The following is a 24072-nucleotide window of genomic DNA, read 5'->3' as shown; positions in this document are numbered from 1 at the left end:
TCGTTGAGTTGGCCCTGTCTGGTTTAGTATGGCAAGTCGGGTCAGCCTTGCCAGTTTCAATATATGATACCAAAAGGGTGAAGGGAAGGGTAAATCTTCATAAAAATTTCAAGGGTTTTTTCGCTTTACCGAGTCACTGTTGAGTCATGGTCGAGTTCGAGCTAGTTCATGAGACGAGTTACCCTTCAGGGTTGGGTCTGAGTCTGGGAACTTTGTTGTGAAGAATGAGTTTGTTCTAGGAGAGGGCATGAGCATGAGTATATCATGGCTATTCTACAATAACAAGATGTGAATGAATCATAATTGAATTCTTGGGAAATATTGTGAGAATAAAGCACAAGCATTGTGGTAAAGATAGAAGAGTACATAACTATTTACATATTAAGTAACTAATAAATGGGTTAAAAAAGGTCAAATATAAAAGAAGAATAGAAATAGGCATCAATAAGGTACAAAGGGTGTGCAAGCAAGAAAGTATTCCCACATGGTTACCATTGATAACAAATGCTTATTAGTCAATTTAATGACTTTCCTTTTGTATTGAAGTGGGTTATTCATTAGTACCATGACTGCATAACAATGGTCCTTGACATTCTATTTATGTAATCCCAAATCAAGATCCTTGCTACAAATACCATTTTGTCAAATGTCTTGTAAATATCTCCATTAGTAAGAGAGCCTATCAACATATCTAGTTACTAGTGTAAGTGAGATGAAAGAACAAATGTATTTGCAAACAAAAAGTTTAAAAAAAGCACATGACTCAAATGACAAGGAGTGAGTCTCAAAATTATCAAAATTTGAAGTATAAAATACAAAACAAGAAAATATCTTATGATTTAGATAATCCATTAGATGATTGATCCAATTGTTGAAAGTCTAAACAATGATGCTTGAACTTAATAATACAATTGTGATGTGAATATCAGGATTTAACTGTGTGATTTTTGAGTCAAACTTGATGACCCATGTTTCATGAGTAGTGATTCAACATGAATCCATCTCTCATGAGAATAAATGGAACACTTAGCACTCATTGGACTTAGAAATCATCTCCTACTTATTAATAATACAATGTTATTATTTTAATATTTTGATGTTGATAATACATTTGATGCTATGATTACAAGTTTATAGTGCTTTTTTATTGTTTTTATGATGCTATGGTGCATTCTAATCTTAAATTATGCTTCTAGATTACATACATGTGTGTGTGTGTGTGTTTGTATTTTAGATGCTTCTAGGCTCTTGAACGTAATAATTCACTTTCATGTCATAAGTAGTGTAACTAGACATTTATATCATTAGGGATAATCATAGAATGAATGAATAAAAGAATTTTCAATGCCCACGAGACATTACTATTGTGACAAACGAATTTTCTAGTCTAGAAAGATAGAGCTATAATCTGAATTAAAGCAGACATGAAAGTAATACTTGAAACCAAATTACTAAAGTGAAGATCTTTAATTCCATTTCATGTGAAATTAACTGAAATAACAACCAACTGAAATAACTGATTTCTGTAATAATTACAAAATAATTTAAATCATTACCATCAATCCTATGATATTTAATAATTACAAGAGAAAGTAATGCATAGTATTCTCATAATTGTTGTGCAAGCCTTGGCTTTTGGATAAGAGGAGAAGCATTAGCTTAGGCTTAACCTCCCAACCACGGACCTTATCAATCCCCACACAATCTTTTAACAAGAAAGACCCTCCCTACCTCGGGGCTAGGCTTGGGGCACTAGTAGTCCAACCATCTGAGTTGTACCAATGTTTAGAATGTCCGCTCAGTAATAGATGGACATGTCTGATTAAATGGTGCCACCAACATCATGTGATCTATAGAAGGCAAGTATGCCTTTAACGACTTCGGCCAAGGTTTTAGGTTGGGTTTATAATACCCGATCGCCACCGCTCGACTTGACAACAATGTAAGTAGATTGGACATGTATGAGCTTATTGGATAGTTCTTAAAGTTTAAGTGATCATATCAAATTTGATTCGTGTTCCTTGTTTTTGTAGAACTTCCTTTTTACCTCTTCACCCTTTTTCTTGGCCATCCAGCCAAGGTGAGTCCTTGGTGTCTATTCATTAATGAAATTCTTCCATTAACAGTTCATTTGCTGAAACTCAGCTGATGTAAAGATGATAATTTATTACTGGCATGAAGCCGTTCTTGTGACTCAAGAACTTCTCTCTTATAAAAATTAGAAGATTATATTTTAGAAATAAAGGACAAGCTGATTCAAGAATGAGAACATATACATTGGATACTCGTTCTGTTTCATATTTGAACATTTCAAAATTACATGGTAAGCTTGATCGAATGAACAATTCATTATTCATCTTTTTATTTCACAGCTATGCATCGAGGAAATAACATTGGCAAACTTAAAACCAACTTGCATCAAGATTTTGGATGCATATATATTAGATAAGAAAATAGAAGTATCCACATAACCTGATCAATGATAGAATGAATTTAGGTAGTCTCAACTGGCCGGCTCTCAATGATTTGGATAGCCAAGGCGGATGCCTGTTTTAGAGTTCATTGTCAAAAAAAAAGAACAATAAGCTCAGTGTCACATTCAATATCGGGTGCTGAATGGAAGAAGTAAGAACATGAAAAGAGAATGAGAGAAAGAGTGCAGTATCGATGTTAAGTTGAAAGGAATGCAGTCGAAAATATATGTATAGGCAAGAGAGAAAGCTTGAACTGAAGCCACGGCTCAAGATTGCAGTTATAAACAAGATTATTGGCTTCTTGGTTCACCAATTCCAAATGAAAGAAATATCACCAAGTGTACTCATCGTCCCTAATTAAAAAATAGAATTTGAAGGACTCCTTATTAAAAGAAGAATAAATATATATATATATATATATATATATATATATATATATATATATATATATATATAAAATTTTCTAATGATGTCATCATACTATTATCATGTCCAAGGTCATACTTATTAGGATACACATATCTATATATGTGCATAATTCAGAGAATTTATTTTATCTTCATATCCTCCCGATGTATATGCTTATATATATGTATACGTATGTTAATAGAGACAAGCTTGGATAATTTAATACCATGGTGGCATCATGCATATATGTGCATTTGTATATATAATGAAATGATGAGGATGTCAACATAAATCATATAAGGTACGGATTTTGATTATGTTTAAATATTTAAATGTTTTATATGTTATCCAAGTAGCTCATGTGTGTCCAATGTATGTACCCTGTTATGCAATCGCTAGGTCCTTGCCAAGGTAGTTAGAGGTCATGCCTGTCGATCGGAGAAATGGACTAAAGTAGTGCTCCATTCCATAGATCCCGTTAAGCAATGCTTTCTCCCCTTCATCTGCTCCTACAATCACCTGTGCAACATTTTCCACAATAATAACAAGTTTTCCATGATAAATATACCAACATATAACACAAATAGTTGTAAAGAAAATAGTTAACTACCATCATTCAGTAAACAAGCAATTGCTAACTACCATCATCAACATATGACAAGTAACGACTAACTACCATCATCAATAAGTAATTATACATAATAATTGACAACAACCAAATTCATATGAAACAATGGTTAAATATAATTACCTTTTTCACATGAACAAGGAAAAACAATAGTTTTTAACTAATCATCTCAACAAATAGGTCAAAATTTGAGGATGTAATAACTATGGGACATCCTATTCAAGGAGATGATGAACATTCCTATCTTCTCAATGGTCTCCCCATTGAATAAATTGTGTGAAGAAAGAAAGGACTTTATTTATATTGGCATGCTTGTCTCAAATGCCCTTAAAGGCATCATATTTAGTGTTTTGGTGATTTCATTGCCCTAGTAGGTTAAAACTAATACTATTTATTCCCATGCTGTTTTATGTCTTTTCTACTACCTTGTTTTACATTTGAGTTGATGAGACTTGGTTCTTGAATAGAGTAACAAGAATTTTGACTCTCCATGAAATACTATCTGATTACGCTGCCTTTCATCTTTCCAAGGAAACTTTATGTAAATTGGGATATGCTTTGATTGTAAATCCTAAATACAATCACCAATCATTTCTTCTTCTTTCCTTTCACTTAAGCTTTACGAGCAAATTGCATGATAAACAATGCTTACCCCATTGCATTGCATTTTTTCTAGGCTTCTCTCATCCATCTAGACCATTGCAAATAATCAAGTCAAGGTGTCATTTGAAGAGAGCAATAGCCCCCCTCAAAAAAGAAGGTTGCTACCTTTTTCTTTTGGAGATCGTAATTGCTGCCAATTTTTCTCTTCTTTAAGCCAAATGGGATCATGATCCTCCTTGCAGTAAAGAATGCTAACTTGTGCATTTGCATTCTAGGTATTAAATTTATAGAACATGGTGTATTTTAGGGTACATGCGACTTGTAGTTCATGAGTAAGTAATGCATGATTCTATAGAAAAGTTAGGTATTGCTATTGATATATGTCGTCGCATTGAAGAAGAAGATGATGTTAATAGCTGATTTAATTTTTTATATTGAAAAAGTATAAACAACATCACTGAGAACTTCCAGTAAGCCCAAAGACCAACCCTCATTAAGATACAAAAATGGAGGGAGGTGCCTTTTGGGGACTTACCATTTGGGGACTTCATATTTTGTTTTTTACATGAGCAACCAAAACAGTACTGGATTCAAAAAGATCAACATATACGAAACAAAAGTATATTCTAAGAATTCTGAAAATCATGACCTGGCTGAATAGTAATAGCAACAAGTGTTGTTACAGAGACAACACATGTGTTTGCCCCTCTATCACTTATGCTCTCATCGCAATGATGCCTGTATTTAGTATTGTTTCCGTGAGGATCTAGATGACAGTTCTCTAGAAGACTACTAAATAGCTGATTTAATTCATTTATAGACTATTTTACAAATAGATCTATATAGAGATATTCATGCATTTAATTAACTCAATGTTTGAGGCTAAAGAACTCACTGTGCTTCAAATGAGATGGGAAGATATGCTACCATGTGTGATATTACAAGCATTGTTACACCAGTACTGGGGTACATTAGGACGACATGGTGAGTTTTTGGGATGCAGAGAAAATGGACCTCATTTTCGAGATGACAGGGGGACGACAACAAGCGGAGGATGGGGTAGGGAGGGGTGTTGTATAGTATACACATAGAACTTGAAATGCTAGTTATGAAATGATGTTTCAGTAGAACTTAGCAAATTAAAATATTACAAGATGAACTAGAACTATTGAACATTTAACCTAGTAAGATATTACATACCTGATAGTAACATTAAAAAATCAAAACTTAAATAGAAATTCAAGTATCCATCCCAGTGGTAGCATGGCCATGAAATGATAGAGGTGGGGGTACTTGGGTACTCAAGCACCCGATGCGGGGATGTCTTGGGGTTGGGTACTTCGTGTTTTGGGAGGGGAGTGTGAGTCCTTGTGTTACATTGATTATAAGTGCTTAGCCAATGGTCATAACACACAAGTAATAATAACTACCATTTTGTTTCTATGGTTGGGACCTTTAGATGTGCTACCTCTGAAGTTCGATTTGGTAGTTTGTGGATTTCTATGGTTGAAGGTCATATAAATAGCCAATAGATATTATTTGCTGTGTTTGTCGAATGTTTAGTTGTAGAACATTACAAGAGTCTTTTTCATTGTTTCGAGGGAAGTATATAAAATAAATTCATTATCCCACCCAGTTTTAGGATCAGAGCGGGGGAAGATATTGGGATGATGGGGGGAGTATGATGTGAATATAATTTTGTACTTGAAAAATTAGGTATAAAATTGTATAGGATATAGGAAATGAAGCTATAAATCCTTAAAGACAATGCATGATTTTTTAAAATATTACTATATTATAATGTTTAAAATTTCAATACTATTTGTCAATGCCTTCAGAGGTTAAAGATTTTAATAATCCTTTCCTAGTGTTGTATCAAACTCCTCATTGTTGGAACTATAGATCCATCTTGCTCAAGCTCCCCCAAATGTGCACGAACCATGTTTGTGGCTAATCTTGGTGATTTGTTTTGGCTTTTTGGCTTTGCACCCAATCATGTCAATGTATTCTCCATGTGCATAAATGTGTTGTCATCCATCAAATGTAACACACTATGTACAACAAGCTTTCGTAGTTTCGTAGAGGTAAGCTTGTTTTTCTTGATAGAGTGGATGAAGTTGTATGTAGACCTGTTCCTCTTAGCAAGAGAAAAAATAGAAATTTGTGGAAAAGACAAATGGTTGTGTGGCTATCAAAGAATGAGGCCCACATAGCATACCATAGCATTGGGTCCTCTAAACATTACAATAGTATTATGTTCAGATTTTCAATACTATTTGCCAATGCCTTAGGAGGTTCAAGATTCTAATAACCCTTTCCCAATGTTGTATCAAACTCCTCATTGTTGGAACTACTAAATTTATCTTTCTCATGTTCCACCAAACATGCACCAACCATGCTTGTGGCTAATCCTTGTCATTTTGTGTTCGCTTCTTGGCATTGCATTTCATCACGTTACTATGTTTTCCATGTACATAAATGTGTTGTGATCCATCAAATGCAACACACTATGTACAACAACAAGCTTTTGTAGCCTTGTAGAGGTAAGCTTGTTCTTCTGGTTAAGAGTGGATGGAGTTGTATACAAACTTGTTCCTCTTAGCAAGAGAAAAATTAGAAAATTTAGAGAAAAGACAAATGGTTAGCATGGTTATCAAGGAATGAGGCCCACATAGGCTACCATAATGTTGGGTCCTCTTGTGCTGTAGTGGTGGCATCCTTAGCAATATACATCTTTTGAATTTCCTTAATAAAGCCTCTGTTCATCTCAAAATTTGTCATAAGGACAACTTTGGTATGGCTTTACTTAAGCAGCTATGTGCAAGGAAATGTTGAGCTTCTCCTACCTGTTTCAAATGATAGGTTGACTATATTCATTATAAAATTGCAGTGTGGGTCTTTTGCTTGTATAACAATTGTCATTTAACCAAGTATATTGTTAGTTTGCTCATACACCTCCCTAAGGTTAGGAAAATTAGGGTTTCCCTATTTGGTCACTTTGAATGCTTAAGGTATGATGGAGATGTATTTGCAATTAACCCAAGATTTGTTACTCTTCATCACTTCCTTCAATTTTGTCTTCTAATCAAGCTACTAATCCTACTCTTGCCATTAGTTGCATTTCCCCTTGCAACCCAATTATTTTCATTTAGGGAATAAAGTACAAGTCATATCTATTCTCAACATATTTGAGAAATTTCTTCTTGGAGAAGGTATAAAGTAGTGCATGTGATGTGTGGTGATTGTAGATAAATAGCTACACCCTGCGCATAAATCACCACAGGTTAAATTCACTCTATATGTTCCTCATGTTTTTCAGTGCATTTTTCAGGAAATGCACACAACAAAGAGTCCACTATATAAATTTGTAGGATTCTTCAACCAACTTTGCTATTGCCTTACACACCTAGGCCACTTTTGTCATGACTTGCACTACATTCTTTGAGCCAATGTTTTCAATAGCAGCTTTGAGGAAACAAAACTAGAACTCTTCATCCTTGCAGTTTTTAAAATAATCAAGAACCCTATGGAAGTAACTACTTTCAATTCATTTCACCATGATTTTTATTAGTGGATGATGCTCAATGTCTGTCCTTGTGCAAACCAACATTTACAAATAAATTTAAACCATAGAAACAACCTTTAAAAAGCCCAACCAACATTTCTTAATCCTGAAAAATAGAAATGGTATTACAATAATAGATAAGACGTCTATTATTAGTTAATGGTTATCTTGTAAATATCTTTAGCTTTAGTTTGCTTTCGTTTTTTGCTTTCTCTGGAATAGAATGTTTCTATTCTTTACGATCGTTTCCTAAGGAAACATTGTCTCTTCTTTTTGTATAAATTGACCTTTCGGTCTTTGTTATTAATAAGCGAGTATTTACCAATTACCTTGTAATATGGTATCAGAGCTAAATACTTAAATTTTTTCGGAAAAATTTATAATTTCTTCTTGAAATTATTTGTTTAAATTTTTCCAAAATTATTTCAGCTAATTTCTCCAAAACCCACCTAGGGTTTTTCTGCTTGGAGAAATTCTCGAATTACGGGTCTGCAAATCGCGTGGAAATCGTGGCCATTTTTTGAAGACTCGCGTTTTTGGGGTGAAAATCTGCTTGTTTCTGTATCAAATCTTCATGCTCTTAGCCGTCTCAGTCTATCATCGTGCTCTGGGAAGCAGATTCGACCATTTTTCATCAAGAAATCTGAAGTTTTTTCAAGCTTTTTTCAGCTAGGGCCGTTTTTTTTCGAAACCCTAATTTTTTGGGGTCAAATTTTTTTTTTGTTTGCAGATTCTTGGTGGGTTTTTCGAGAGCTCAACTGGGTTGTCGTTCGTTTTTTCCGAGTGCCTCGATTTTCGAGCCAGCGGATTCAGAAAACGACAGCAGATTCCTTTTGGGTTTTTCGAGCTCTCTTTTGGGTCATTCTCTGATTCTTCTGGGTCTTTCGTATTTTTGCCTCGAAGAACGTGCCTTCACAGATTTTCACAGTTTTTCATTGAAAAACGTGCCATGGCATCTCTGACAAATATTCTGCTCGAGCATAATTCCAAATTCAATGGTCGCAATTATGGAACTTGGAAGCAGCGCATCATCGCAATCTTCGAATATCGAAACACCGATCAACTTGTTCTGGGTGTTAAGCAGCGTCCGACTTCTCCGGGTCCTAATCAAGATACATGGGATCTGAACAATCGAGAGGCAGTAATGCTTCTCAAACTCTCTGTAGCTGATGACCAACTTTCTCAGATTCCATCCGGCAAGACAGCGGCCGAAATCTGGACACATCTAAAAGGTCTTCATGAGACTTCCGACAAGAGCAGAGTCTTCTTTCTGAAAAACACTCTGTTTTCTATTGTCATGGATGAGCGCACCTCGCTCCAGGTACACCTGAATCGGATTCAGGAAATCCGTGATCAGTTACTTGCCATCGGTCGCAAGATGGAGGAAGAGGATATTGTGGTAATCACTCTTCGGAGTTTACCAAATTCCTATGAGCATTTTATCGAGACTCTCAACATCACATCTACTGGTGTTGATCTAAAGTTCACTGATCTCTGCACCCTGCTACTTCAACAAGATCGGTGGAAACAACAGTTCGGTAGCAGCTCCAGTTCCACCTTCACTGAGCAAGCCTTTGCTGCGAAATCCTTTCAGAAGGATAAGGGCAAGTTTCAGCAACCATCTCAGCAGAAGTCTTCTGCTCCAGCATCCAATGGTACCAAAAAGAAGAACATTCAATGCAACTATTGCCACAAGTATGGTCACATGAAGGTTGCATGTCGGAAATGCTTAGCTGCCCAGTCTAAGCAATCAGGTTCGCAACCCAAAGCGAACAGTGCAAAGCACACTGAGCAGGTGGAATCTGCCTTGTACGCCTTCATGGCTAAAAGACCCGCAAATCATGTACAGTCATCTGCCTGGTACATTGATTCAGGTGCCTCTCGACATTTCACTCACCGCAGAGACTGGTTTACTGACTACCAGCCTTATTCAGATTCTGTTATCTTTGGTGGTGGAGAAGAGTACACGGTTGTTGGTAAAGGCAACATTCAAATTCAGTCTGTTGGGAGGAAGCTCATATTCCTTGATGTGTACTACGTTCCACGGATGGAACTAAATCTACTCTCGGTCAGTCAGTTGCTGCGACATTCTCCACACTTGGCAGTCACCTTCAGTTCACATCAGTGCACCATCACTGATCGGGCGACTAAGTCTACTATTGCAGTTGGTCTTGAGGATCATGGTCTTTTCAGACTTACTGATTCTGGTGATTCTCAGGACTTAGCTATGGCTGCTCGGCGATCTTCCATCAGCTCACTTTGGCATCAGCGATATGGGCACTTAAATGTGCATTATCTCTCACAACTTGCTCGAGATGAGCTTGTTCTTGGTTTGCCAGAGATTCAAACCCAACACCTTGGAGTTTGTGACGCATGTCAGGCTGGGAAGCAACATTGCACACCTTTCCCCAGTGGCGATTCTTGGCGAGCTTCTCAAGTACTTCAGCTTGTTCATGCTGATATCTGCGGCCCTATGGCCACTCCTTCTGTTCTTGGGTACAGGTATTTTCTGTTGTTTGTAGATGATTTCAGTAGAAAAATGTGGGTGTATTTCCTTAAAAAGAAATCCGATGCATTTATTGTATTTCAGAAGTTTAAACCCTTAGTTGAAAAAGAGTCTGGGAAATCTATTATTACTCTTAGATCAGACAATGGGGGGGAATTTTGTTCTAATGTTTTCTCCAGCTTCTTGGATACACATGTCATCCAACGCCAGTTCACCAGACCCCACACGCCACAACAGAACAGTGTAGTTGAACGTCGGAACAGAACAATCACCGAGATGGCTCGTTCCATGCTCGAACACAGACATGTTCCGAAGTGTTTTTGGGCAGAAGCAGTTAACATTGCAGTTTATCTGTTGAACCGGTCACCCACAGTGGCGGTCAAAGGTAAAACTCCGGAAGAGGCCTGGTCAGGTCGCAAGCCCAGAATCAGTCACCTGAAGGTTTTTGGCTCTCTTGCTTTTGTTTGGATCCCTGATGCTTCACGCACCAAGTTGGATGCCAAGAGTTAGAAACTGATGCTTGCTGGATATAGCAGTCTTCACAAAGCCTACCGCCTTATTGATGTTGAGACATCTCGTCTCATATACAGCCGCGATGTAGTCTTTGATGAGCAGCGAGGACCATTCATGCCTGTTTCTCCTGTTCCTGATCCAGCAGTCCAGCCTATGCAGGTTCATGATTTGGGAGTTCGGCTTCCATTAGGTCCACCTGATGGGAGGGCTCCAGTAGCTCCTACAGCTCCAGTCCTGCCAGTGATACCTGTACAACCACCTCCGGCTTCTCCTGCAGGATCACCTCGTTTTGAAGATGCTTCACCTGAGTTTGATCCAGATTCTTCTGATCAGGATCCTGCTGATCAAGCATCTCCTAGTACTACTGTTGGTCATTCTCCTCTCCGGCCTAAGTGGTGGGCTAAGACACTTGCTGATCTTCATGATGATGAGCTCATTGATGGGAGAACTACTCGAAAAAAGAGCAAAAAACTATAGATTCTGTTAACTTTGCTCTTATGGCCAACATTCAGAGTGTGTTTGAACCTCAAACATATTCCGAGGCTAAAGGAATTCCAGAGTGGGAACAGGCCATGCAATCTGAACACCAGAGCCTGCTGAAGAACAACACTTGGGTCCTTTCTGATCTTCCCCCAGGGAAGAAACCCATTAGCTGCAAATGGGTCTACAAAATCAAATACAAATCAGATGGTACTTTGGATAAGTACAAAGCTCGTTTAGTGGCAAAGGGCTTTTCTCAGCGTCAGGGCATTGATTATGAGACCTTTGCTCCTACTGCAAAGATGAGCACCATCAGATTATTCTTAGCCATGGCAGCACAGTTTGGCTGGAAGGTCCATCAGATGGACGTAAAGAGTGCTTTCCTGAATGGTGATCTCCATGAAGAGGTCTACATGACGCAGCCTCCTGGTTTCAAGGTTGCTGGTAAAGACCATCAGGTTCTCAGATTGGTAAAAGCTCTCTATGGTTTGAAGCAGGTCCCTCGGGCATGGTACATCAAGATTGATACGTACCTCAGTGATCAAGGCTTCAAGAGGAGTTCTTCAGACTCAAATCTGTACATCAAGACTACTGACAGTGACATCATCCTTCTGGTTATCTATGTGGATGATCTGATCATCACTGGCAGTTCGACATCTTTGAATCAGGGAATCAAACAACACTTATGCCAGTCTTTTGATATGACTGACCTTGGGCTCATGCATTATTGCTTAGGTGTTGAAGTTTGGCAACAGTCTTCTGGTATATTCATCTCTCAGTCCAAATATTTGCCAGAGCCTTGTTAGACAAATTCCGAATGCAGGATTGCAAACCTGCATCTACACCTATGGAGAAAGGTCTCAAGTTATCAGCCAAGTCTGATTCTCCTTCTGTTGATGATACTACATATAGGCAACTAGTAGGCAGCCTCATCTACCTATCTGCTACTAGGTCTGATATCAGCTTCGCTGTTAGCTATATTTCACGCTTTATGACAGCTCCTAAGGCTGATCATTGAATGGCAGCAAAGCGTGTGCTTCGTTATGTGAAGGGCACTTCTGATTATGGACTTCTGTATTCTCGGAGTTCTAAACCTAAACTCAGTGGGTTCACAGATTCAGATTGGGCAGGCTCTGTTGATGATAAAAAGTCAACATCTGGATATGTGTTCAGTTTGGGATCCGATGCAGTCACATGGACCAGCAAGAAGCAGCAGGCAGTTTCTCTCTCTTCTACAGATGCTGAATATAGAGGGACTGTTAAGGCAGGATGTGAAGCTGTCTGGCTTCGTCAGATGCTTGGGGATATGCAGATGTCACCAGCAGGACCGACTACTCTGTTTGTTGATAACGAAGGCGTTATCAAGTTAGCACGGAATCCAGTCTTCCATGAACGAACCAAGCATGTGGATGTTCATTGTCATTACATACGACAGCTGGTTGAAGACGGGACTATAGATCTGCAGTATGTTCCTACCTCAGATCAGACCGCAGACATTCTCACCAAGCCTCTTGGTCCTGATAAGTTTGTTAAATTCAGAGGACAGCTTGGTGTGTTAGATAGATTAACCATTAAGGGAGGGTATTGCAATAATAGATAAGACGTCTATTATTAGTTAATGGTTATCTTGTAAATATCTTTAGCTTTAGTTTGCTTTCGTTTTTTGCTTTCTCTGGAATAGAATGTTTCTATTCTTTACGATCGTTTCCTAAGGAAACATTGTCTCTTCCTTTTGTATAAATTGACCTTTCGGTCTCTGTTATTAATAAGCGAGTATTTACCAATTACCTTGTAATAAATGGTAGACATAAAACTTAAAAATAGCTATTTAATAATCAATTTGTTATGCGAGCAAAACATTTAAATGGATTAAATTTTATACTCTAAAAACTGCAGGTAAGAAACCCTAAAATAACAAAATTTAGGAACTTATTATACCTACCGCTGAGAACTTGCATCTACAAATTATAAATTTCCAAACTTGGGAAAAAAACTAACTTCAGTTTTCACTTTATGAATTCCAAAATGTGATCAAAATAATCACGAATACTTTGAAATATTTGACATTAAGATCTTGTTTATTTGAATAGTAATCTATGAAAAATTTGATATTCCTATTCCAATGCTTCAACAAATTCTAAAAATTGAAACAACACTAAAAAGTCTATGTTTGATGGCATTTCAAGGGTGGGGACAGCAGGGTACACATTTCTGGGATGTTTCTTGGAGGACACAAAATAGGGACATCAATCTATTTGTTACCACTCTTAGATGATATGCATAGGATTGGTATTACCACGTTTGACTAAGTTACTACCAAGATAAATTTGGATGATGTCAAAAAGAATTTCTTAGGCCTTTTAATAGCAATATTCGTGTTTTCTAAAGCATCTAATGTTGGAGAAATTGTTTTGACATAAAGTTGGACGAACAGAGTCTTTTTATTAATTCAACAGTTCAACTTTTTTCTTCTTACAAATTTTTTCATTGTTCCACATTTTTCCTTTTTAACTTCATAAGAATGGAAGTTTTGATTTTTTTGTCATTTTCAATTAGATTTTTCATTTTTAAATTTTTAGAACTTAGTCCAATCTTTGTTGCTTATAGCCCCACCTTTTTTCTGCCTGTGGGGTTTATCACTCATATTATAAGTGATAAGAGAGAATCTATTATTATTAATCATATATATCATCCATGGTTGTTTGATAATAAATATTCTGTATTCTATTTTGCTTATAAATGGTTAGTGTGGTTATTAAAGAATGAGGCCCACATAGTCTAACATAGTGTTGGGTCCTCTTGTGCTATAGTGCTGGCATCCTTTGCAATATACATCTTTTGAATGTCCTTAATAAAGCCTTTGTTCATCTCAAAACTTGTCATAGGTACAAATTTGGTATGCCTTTACTTAGGCAGCTATGTGCAAGGAAATGTTGAGCTTCTCCAACCTCTTTTGAATGATAGGTTGACTATATTCATGACAAAATTGCAATGTGGGCCTTTCGCTTGTATAACAGTTGTCGTTTAGCCAATTATATTGTCAGTTTTCTTATACACCTCCCTAAGGTTTGGAAAATTAGAGTTTCCTTATTTGGTCACTTTGAATGCTTAAGATATGATGGAGATGATGTATTTGCAATTAACCCAAAATCTGTTACTCTTCATTACTTCCTTCACTTTTGCCCCCTAATCAACCCACTAATCCGACTCTTGGCATTAGTTGCCCTTCTCTTTGCAACCCTATTATTTTCATCAAGAGAACAAAGTACGAGTCATATCTAGTCTCAACATATTTGAGAAATTTCTTCTTGGAGAAGGTATAAATTAATACGTGTGATGTGTGGTGATTGTAAATAAATAGCTACACCTTGTGCATAAATCACCACAGGTTAAATTCACTCTATACATTCCTCATGTCTTTGAGTGCATTTTTCAGGAAATGCGCACAACAAAGAGTCCACTATATATTTAGTAGGATTCTTCAACCAACTTTGCTATCCCCTTACACACCTAGGCCACTTTTGTCATGATTTGTGCTACATTCCAGTCAACCTTTTCAATAGCAGCTTTAAGGAAGTGAAACTAAAACTCTTGATACTTGCAGTTTTTAAAATAATCAAGAACCCTAAGGAAGTAACTTCCTCAATTCATTTCACCATGATATTTATGAGTGGATGATGCTTAGTATCTGCCCTTGTGCAAACAAACATTAATAAATAAATCTAAATCATAGAAACAACCTTTGAAAAGCCCAACCAACATTTCTAAATCCTCAGAAACAAAAATGGACATAAAACTTAAACTAGCTATGTAATAATCGATTCGTTATGCGAGTAAAACATTTAAAATGATTAAATTTAATACTCCAAAAACTGCAGGTAAAAAACCCTAAAATAACAAAATTTAGTAACTTATACCTAGCACTGCGAACTTGCATCTACAAATTCATAATTTCCAACTTTGTGGAAAAATTTAACATCGGTTTTCACTTTATGAATTCCAAAATTTGATCAAAAGAATCACGAATTCTTTGAAATATTTGACATTAAGATCTTTTTTATTTGAATAGTAATCTATGAAAAATTTGATACTCCTATTCCAATGCCTCAGACAAATTCTAAAAATTGAAAGAACACTAAAAAGTCTATGTTTGATGGCATTTCAAGGACGGGGACAGCAGGGAATGTATTTCTGGGATGTTTCCTAGAGGACAAAAAATAGGGACATCAATCTATTTGTTACCACTCTTAGATGACATGCATGGGATTGGTATACTATGTTTGACTAAGTTACTACCAAGACTAAGTTACTACCAAGACTAATTTGGATGATGTCAAAAAGAATTTCGTAGGCCTTTTGTTAGCGATGTTCATTTGTTTTCTAAAGCGTCTAATGTTGGAGAAATTGTTTTGACATAAAGTTGGACGAACAGAGTCATTTTATTAATTCAACAGTTCAACTTTTTCTTACAAATTTTTCATTGTTCCACATTTTTTCTTTTTAACTTAATAGGAATGGAAGGTTTGATTTTTTGACGTCATCAATTTGATTTGTCATTTTTAAATTTTTAGAACCTAATCCAATCGCTGTTGCTTATAGCCCTACCTTATTTAGTCTGTGGTGTTTATCACTCATATTATAAGTGAAAAGAGAGAATATATTATTATTAATCGTATATATCATCCATGGTTGTTTGCTTATAAATATTCTGTATTCTATTTTGCATACTTCTGTATGCTTATAAATATTCTGTATTCTTTTTATGTTATCATTCTTTGAATCTTTGTTCTGTTTTACCATATGATTGAGATTGAGTTTATGCATTGTGGAGTATGCCATTACAGTTTTGAGTTTGAGGTTGTAACATATGTAGACAGGAATATGTGATCCAATCTTATTAATGGTGTTAATAGGAATACAACCATTCATGTAAAATGCTCGGATTTGAAGTTATTGCTGCTGCAGTTTTAGACATGCACTGTAGTATGAAGTAATATGTTTGTTTCTCCCTTCAGGGAACACTATTACTAAACTATTTATTTGTTTAATGGTGCAGTATTATGACCTTCTTAACATCTTTGAGCTGAATGGACTGCCTTCTGAGGAAAATCCGTATCTTTTCAATGGTGATTTTGTTGATCGAGGATCCTTTTCAGTTGAAGTCATCCTTTTACTCTTTGCATTTAAATGCATGTGCCCAAGTGGTAAGTGAAGTTTAAGATTCATTTGCACTAGGCATGCTCAGTTAAACTTTGTTATTGGATGTGTTTATTGTTTTCTTCCAAGTGCAAACATTCATTGTTACTTTATTGATTAATTCAAGGTGCCACACGCCTGACATAGAAAGAAACAAATTATAGAACATCCATGAAAGTATTTTAATATCCATATGGATAAGGATGCTTGAAGATACGAGTTATGGTAGTAAAGTACTAATGAGTAAGGAGACAAGCAGACAAAAAATTAACTGAACACTTAAAACATTGCAAACATAATGAGAGGAATTTAACCTCAGACCACATACAATCTCGATGCAAATATGGATAGTCATATGAATAGTGCCCTATAAAGAGAAAAGCTTTTGAAGAAACAAGGAGCCAAGAAATGTTGGAATTGGAGACCAAATGCCAGACATACTCTATAAACTACTTGTTTCAGAGTGGTGACCTCCTAAAAGAAAAAAGGGGTATTTGATCATGATCAGAATAACAAAAGTTGGATAACTAATGTCTGGAGTTAATTGTACAAATAGTAAACTCTCTTGGATCTTATAGTAGGGAAGCCGAAAGACACTAAAACACCTGTAATATCTCAGTAGGATATTTTCCCAAAATTTACCTCAAAATAATTTTCAGAACATAAACAGATGAATGATGCAATGTAAACCAACAATATAAACAAGTAGATTATCATAAAATGTGTCAGAATATGTTATTGCATTATACGTTAGCAATACAATTACTAAATATCAAGTCCAATCTTAAATACAAAAATACAATCAAATTGGAATTATAGGAAAGAACATGTAAGCACATATGAGACACCTGGTGTGAGGTTTCAATGGACAATGGGATTCAGTGTGATGGTTTCTGTCCTCGGGCTGGATGAAAGCTGAAGTTTTCCAAATGAGTCTTCAAGAGAGAAACTGAAATTTGAATCATAAACCAAGTATGCCGAAAATGAACTACTCATCCTTATTTTATTCTCAAACGGCGACCCTTCAGTTCCTTCTCCCGTCCCCTCGTCTTTTCCTTCTTGTTAACTTTAACCCATATATAAATATCAATTTGACCCATTTATTAATTTGCTTTAAACTCTGACAAGTCAAATTTAATATTTTATGAGTTTAACTTCAGAATTCCCATTGTCTCAAAAATGGGACATTAAAGTCCTCCCTCCTTGAGATTGCTTGTCCTCAAGCAATGGGTGCCAAGATCCCATATAAATTTGCAAATAGCCCTGTAGCCCAATCTGAAAATTATTGCTATGCCCATCTGCTGCGCTACTCTGATTAAAACTGCTCCAAGCCCAAGAATTCATAGCAACTCGTCATAATCCTCAAGAGGTAAGGCACTCATCCTACCAAGTACCGGATATCAAACTAGCCTCAGAAAAAATCTCCAACATCCCGATGTGCTACTTTGATAAGTAATGGGTCCAAATAGTGAAGTCACTCATCAATACGCTGCTGAAGTAAAGCATCAACCACAATACCAGGATCCCACACTATTATACTATCGCGGCCATCCATTATGAGAAGATATAAATGTCTCGAGGAACTATTAATACTGGTTAACTCTCCATCTATGAGTGATCTCCCATGGAAATGCATTCTAATCTCCATCATAACTGTCCATCCAGAAATACTGATGAAAGGAGTCAAATTGCTCAATAGCTAAAATCAATACCAAAGGTGTAGAGAGGCCATACATTTCATCATCAGTCTGAAATACCCCCGAGTACGTCGTTGTCATGAGTAAAGAAATTACTAGAATCCATCTCCTAAGATCAAATTATAACTGTCATCAATTCTCAACCATGATCAATTCTCATCATTAAAGTACAACAGTGAGCACTAATAAGTGTGATCATTAATCAAGAATTCAATATCCATAAACATTCTCAGTAAATTGCAATTGCTGGAAAATAAATTTGACTGACATATGGTAGCAAGTAAGCAGAAAAGTCTTGGTGCAACAACATCTCTCTAGTCGTATCTTCTCTAACAGCATAGGACTCTAAGTCTCCTTCAAGTAAATCACCGAATTCAAACTGTTAATGATGTGACACTGAAACTTGTATACAAGCTTGACATGTTAATGATGAATATACCCCTCTGCTCTATGATTGACTTTAATGATATGAGAGAATACTCCTCGTCCCAACTAAGTCCACTTCACTAATAAACTTTTGCTGAAGTGGAAGATTTGTGTGAGAAGTTCACACACAGCTAACGTTTTCTATGTTGTGACAATCGAACACAAACTTCAGCGGTGGCTACCATAAAACATTACTTCAATAGCAAAGAAAAATTCTGACTTCTTGGCAAGAGAATGGTCCCTTTCATTATCAAACAAGTTGTTCTTCTATTGTCTTGTATACTTGTAATGACTGGGCTCACGGAAACCAATTGAAATCCAAAATTTTACCAAAATTAGCCTCTGCACTAAAAGCCTTGCGCTCTTTTGTGCTTGATATTGTTCCAAAGGACCTTCATGGGCATCAATAAGTGGTGAAGGAGAGACTACAATTGGTCAACCCTGGTCTTGTAGAGGTTTTTTCAATATGTTTGAATGCAAACTTCAATTGAAACTAACTGAGAGTATGCTCTGTGCAACCCAATTCACGTTTTTCCTGATTCACTTGTCTCCTTCCTACCAATGACCTATCCCGAGCTCCCGTATTGCTTAGCTGAAGATAAATCCTACTGACGGAGCACTGTTTCCCTACAACAGCCTGACCATTTAATGCCTTCCTTTGAATGCAATGACCAATAGTTAGATGATGCAATGACATAATGAATCAATTGTTTATTATCTAAGTTATCAATTCAGATGTGGATTTTGAAAGTGGATAAGGGATGTGGGGTTTTTTTGTTTTTTTGGATGCGGATGTAGGAGGAAATATATATATATATATATATATATTTAAAAAATAAAATTATATATATAAAATATGCAAATAAATGCAAGAAATATACAAAAACAAATCATTTGATTGTATGACTATGATACTTAACCCTTTTGTCAAAATTCAAGATGTTTCAAAATTCATATGATATATCAATATGTGCTTGTCCAACATTAGAGTTTAGTCTTAGACAATACGTTCAAATAGGTCATGTTCAAGATTCCAACAAAATAAAAACTTACTTAGCGATTGAAGATTCAATCAACTTGCATCAGAGTTTGAATAATAGGGATTCGCAAGAAAATCCACATTCTCATCATCATCTCTAACTGCTGAAAGATCATTTGAACCAAACATGGTTCCCGACTTATGCTAGATGCATCGCGTGCCTCATTATCATCATCACCATCTTTGATTGTAATAAGATCATGAAGTGTTGCATCCAAATTGGCACACAATCAACTTGCATCAGAGTTTGAATAATAGGGATTCACAAGAAAATCCACATTCTCATCATCATCTCTAACTGCTGAAAGATCATTTGAACCAAACATGGTTCCCGACTTATGCTAGATGCATCGCGTGCCTCACTATCATCATCACCATCTCTGATTGTAATAAGATCATGAAGTGTTGCATCCAAATTGGCACACTTAGGGGCTGCATCCCAAAGCTTTGTTGCCCCTTCCTTGTAACGATCATTCTTATGTGATAAAGACACAAGTTGGTGTGGACAAAGACCAAGTCCTTGGCATTCTTGGAGCCCAACCAGTTGCATTTCGTTGAATGGATAAAGGAGCATGTACTCCAATTCCTTTTAGCAATAGGAGAACTAGCAACCTAGATAGTTGTCACAAAACAAACAAATGAAAAGCAAATAAATTTTAAAGAATGTGTGAAACACTAAATTCTAGAATGCAAGTATAAACATAAAAGTTTAAAACAAAACAAGACAAAAAAATTACCTGTGATAGGATCTTGATTGCAAGAGGTTGAAGATGCTTGAAAGGTTGACCATACATGTTCCACCATGTGATAGCTCCCATTCTATTTTGGTGCTTTAGTGCAAATGGAGAATGCTTTAACCTCGGAGCAAACAGCCCAAATTCTTCTCTCACTTTTTCATGCATTAGTGGGAAGAGTCTTGTAAGAGCTTTGTGGCACCCCTTAACAACCTCCTCATCCGCAAGTTGTGCAACTCTACCTGACATACCAACTACCTCCTCACTATAGTACCTAGGACATAAGGCATATGCAAGGAGGTGCAATGGGGTAGTCATCTTATTCCACTGATCGTGGATAATTGCTTGCACTTGTTTGCATAAGGCTTTGCTTTGTGTGGGGTCACTCTCATGTGCTTGTATAGAAAGTTTTACCTTCTCAACCATGGTGTCCATGCCATCATACACGTTCCCCAAACAAGGTGTATTTGTATCAGCAAATCAGAGCATAGTCATGATGAGCTCGGTGATATCCAATACATATGCCACACGAGCCCACCAACTCTCATTCAAGATCAAATCCCTCATCCTTTGTGTTCTTTCTAAATTTGAGGCCTTCCATATGCCCCATTGATTACCAATGACCATTTGGCCCAATGCATCTTTTACCTTGAGGAGTCGTCTCATAACAATTGTATGAGATGCAAAATGAGTGTTAACAACCTAAGTGAGTTAACAATATGTCAATTGACAATAAAATTATAAATATTAATTTTTAACTAAATTACAAATCCATGAAACTTAGTAATTTTAAAATATCAATTCATCTTCAGCAATTCCAATTTGGAGTATGTTCTAAAAATGGATTGTGACATGTGGTGGTTTGTCACAAACATTTGTATCTCCACCCCCTCTTGGTATATTTTCTTCATCCAATCTATTTGAGTGCCAATCCTCTGCATGATGAAATTAAGGGAGTGAATAGTGCATGGGGTCCAAAAAAATGCTCATACCGACTCTCAACTAAAGCACTCGCACCCCTGCAATTTTTGGCATTGTCTGTGACCACTTGTACCACATTCTCACTACACACCATCTTGATGGCCTCGATGAGAATTCTAGAAATGAATTTAGAATCCTTCACTTGCTCCTCACAATCAACAACTTTAAAAAACATTGCCACTTTGGGGGAAACTGCAATCACATTAATCAGTGGCCGGTTTCTTGTATCCTTCCAACCATCTGATACAATAGTTAGACCCGAAGTTTTCCAAGATTCTTTGATTGGTTGAAGGTCTTTCTCTATATGTGTCTTCTCTTGTTTCAATTGAATCGTAACCACCGTTTCATACCCCGGGCTTGTGTAGTCAGCAGATGATTCTTTGATTGCTTCCACCATTTCCTTCTAATATGGTGATCTCACCAAGTTGAAAGGAAGCCCATTTGCATAGAGGCAACGTTTAATAGCTTCATTAGCATGGTTTTTTGCCTCCATGTTAAATGTGGTGTGCAATGGGCCTCTTTTGCGGGTTGAAATTCCCACTTCTTCCATCCTAACTCGGCATAGTACTTGCAAGAATGGGTGTTGGGAGGATGCAATTGGTTTAGTGGGTGCATGCATCTTGCTCTTTGAGGATGGACCTTGATAGTAGCTTTTTTTGATCTATTGATCAATGCTTCTTGTTCTCTTACAAATGAAAGTATTTCTACACTAGTCATCTCAGTACCATTTTTGCCTTTGCACATTACAAATCCTTTGCCAGCAGGACCCATAAAATGAAGCTTCACTCGGGAATATGAGCTATTGAAAGGTTTTCCTTTTTTACTTTGACAATAATTGCACTTCCAATAATATGAGCCACCTCCTGCAACCTATGATATTCGTGTTGTTAGTCTCCACAAAGGAGAACCTATATCAATTTTGAAATTATCAGTCTCTTCCCTTCCCCTCCTTGGTCCCCACTAAATTTTGACTAGCACTACCACTGGTATCCATTCTTGCCTAGTTTTTTGCAACCTATTCTATAAGAAAATAAATAAATTTTAATTAGGTCCTAACAACTATGAACATCATGCATATAAGTGGAAAGAAGTGAGAAAAAACTACTAAAATAGATACCCAAACTTGCTTCTACATATCTTTCAAAAATTTTTTTGAAAAAAAACTTGAAAAATTTCTTCAAGAACTTGAAAAAATTCATCAAAGACTCAATTTTTTTTATCAAAATACTCAAGAATGGGATTGATCACTTACCTTGAATGATTTAAATTCCTTTAAGAAAGCTATCTCTCGCTTTTCAATCGATGCTCTTCGAAAATGCTGAACTTGGCTTCACAATGGCAATGCAAATTAGAGACGAAATGAGAAGTGGCTATAGGTGCAAACGAAGTTCCAAAATGAGTTGTAAATGCTTCATCAACATTCACCTTTAGGGTCATTTTAGGGTTTCATAGTTAAAAAAAACCTTAATAAATAATTAAAACATGTGCATAATGGGCAAGTTAAGTTGTTTTTTTTGGGCCTTTTAGCCTTTGGGCCTGCGGATGCTTCCGGATGTGTCCTAAACCCCTACAGAAGCTGGCTGAACCCAGCTGCAGGCTCCCAGATGCGTTTGGAAGCCAAAGGCAAGGAGCTCGTGGCTAGCTTTCAACCAACTTCCTTAGGGCTTTTGGACGCATTTGAAATTTGTTTGCTTTGGCTTCCGCACCTAGGGGCAGGGAGCACGAATCGGTAACTAAGTTTGTTATATATATATATATATATATATATATATATATATATGTTCCCTTTGCTCAACTACAATTTGCATCCACTTGCACGAAGGAATATTGAAGATTACAAAAATGTTTCAGGGAGCGGATGTTGTTTGCTACTGATTAACACCACCTAGAAATAACCTATTCCATCCGACCAATATTTGTTGCCCTATCAGTACTTCTGTTCCAGGGACAATGTACTACAAATAATACAATACTGTTGTCTAGGAATGCCAAATATGTAGAATTGTTCAATTGCGATTGGCCAGAGTGTAATGGTCCACACAAGAAACATGCAATTCTTCAGACCATGGTTTATTCTCAGCTAAAACAAACATAAGCAATTTATCGGTTATTTTCCACTTATATCAGATTGTATTTGCTCGAAACTTATTATTATTTTTTTGATTGAAGTATCGCTGTGGAAAAAAGCCAGGGTTTAATTAAATTCATCGGCAATATGTGAAATATTTCTGCAAACTTAACATAGTTTGGCCAATATATTAAATATTTCCACTGCCCAAGTATCCAACAACCCCACATTGGACTAAAAATATAGTCGCTCCACACTCAATCGTGTCCCACTAAACTTTATGGCTGCTCCAATATTTCATTCAAAATATTTAATCTTACTCTCCATATGGCGATAAACAAATATTTCATTGTTGACAATGGCCCAAAACTTAAAACATTCGTTGCTGAAATAAATTCGAATCTTGCAATGAAAATTTTAATCAAGCCGACTATGGTTGCCAATATAGTTAAGTGGAAGAAAACCCAAAAAATTAGTCGGCCCCCAACTTCAAATTATTTTTATTTCTGCAACTTTCGCATTCGCGGACAACAATCTAGGAAGGGAATTTTTGATGGTAATGAGAGATTTACTGAAAAGTTTGCATATCTTCTCCGTTTCCCCAAATATAGAAGACAAGGAATGCCCCTTTTTTAGTGAAGATGAGTCATTTCTTCTTTGCACAATGTTCTTCAATAAGTTATTTGCCAAACTTAAATATTTGATTGTCCTGCGATATTCATCTAAAAAGTTGGCTATATTTTATATCACTATT

At 36.5% G+C, this 24072-nt stretch overlaps 1 protein-coding gene across 3 annotated transcripts in view; it reads left to right on the top strand.

Moving 5' to 3' along the window:
• PP5.2 (protein phosphatase 5.2) overlaps positions 1 to 24072 on the top strand; it is a 140486-nt gene that overhangs the window by 31398 nt on the left and 85016 nt on the right. For all 3 annotated transcript variants that reach the window (XM_089820958.1, XM_089820956.1, XM_089820957.1), the window contains exon 8: positions 16234 to 16381. In XM_089820958.1, the coding sequence (XP_089677084.1) occupies positions 16234 to 16381 (148 nt within the window). The remainder of the gene's footprint in view (positions 1 to 16233; positions 16382 to 24072) is intronic.

This window comes from Cupressus sempervirens, chromosome 3, assembly GCF_028749045.1.
Source record: "Cupressus sempervirens isolate cs-2001-9-10 chromosome 3, ASM2874904v1, whole genome shotgun sequence".
Taxonomy (NCBI): domain Eukaryota; kingdom Viridiplantae; phylum Streptophyta; class Pinopsida; order Cupressales; family Cupressaceae; genus Cupressus; species Cupressus sempervirens.
Note: the sequence above shows the minus strand (reverse complement) of the source record. Positions and strands in the feature narration are given on the sequence as shown.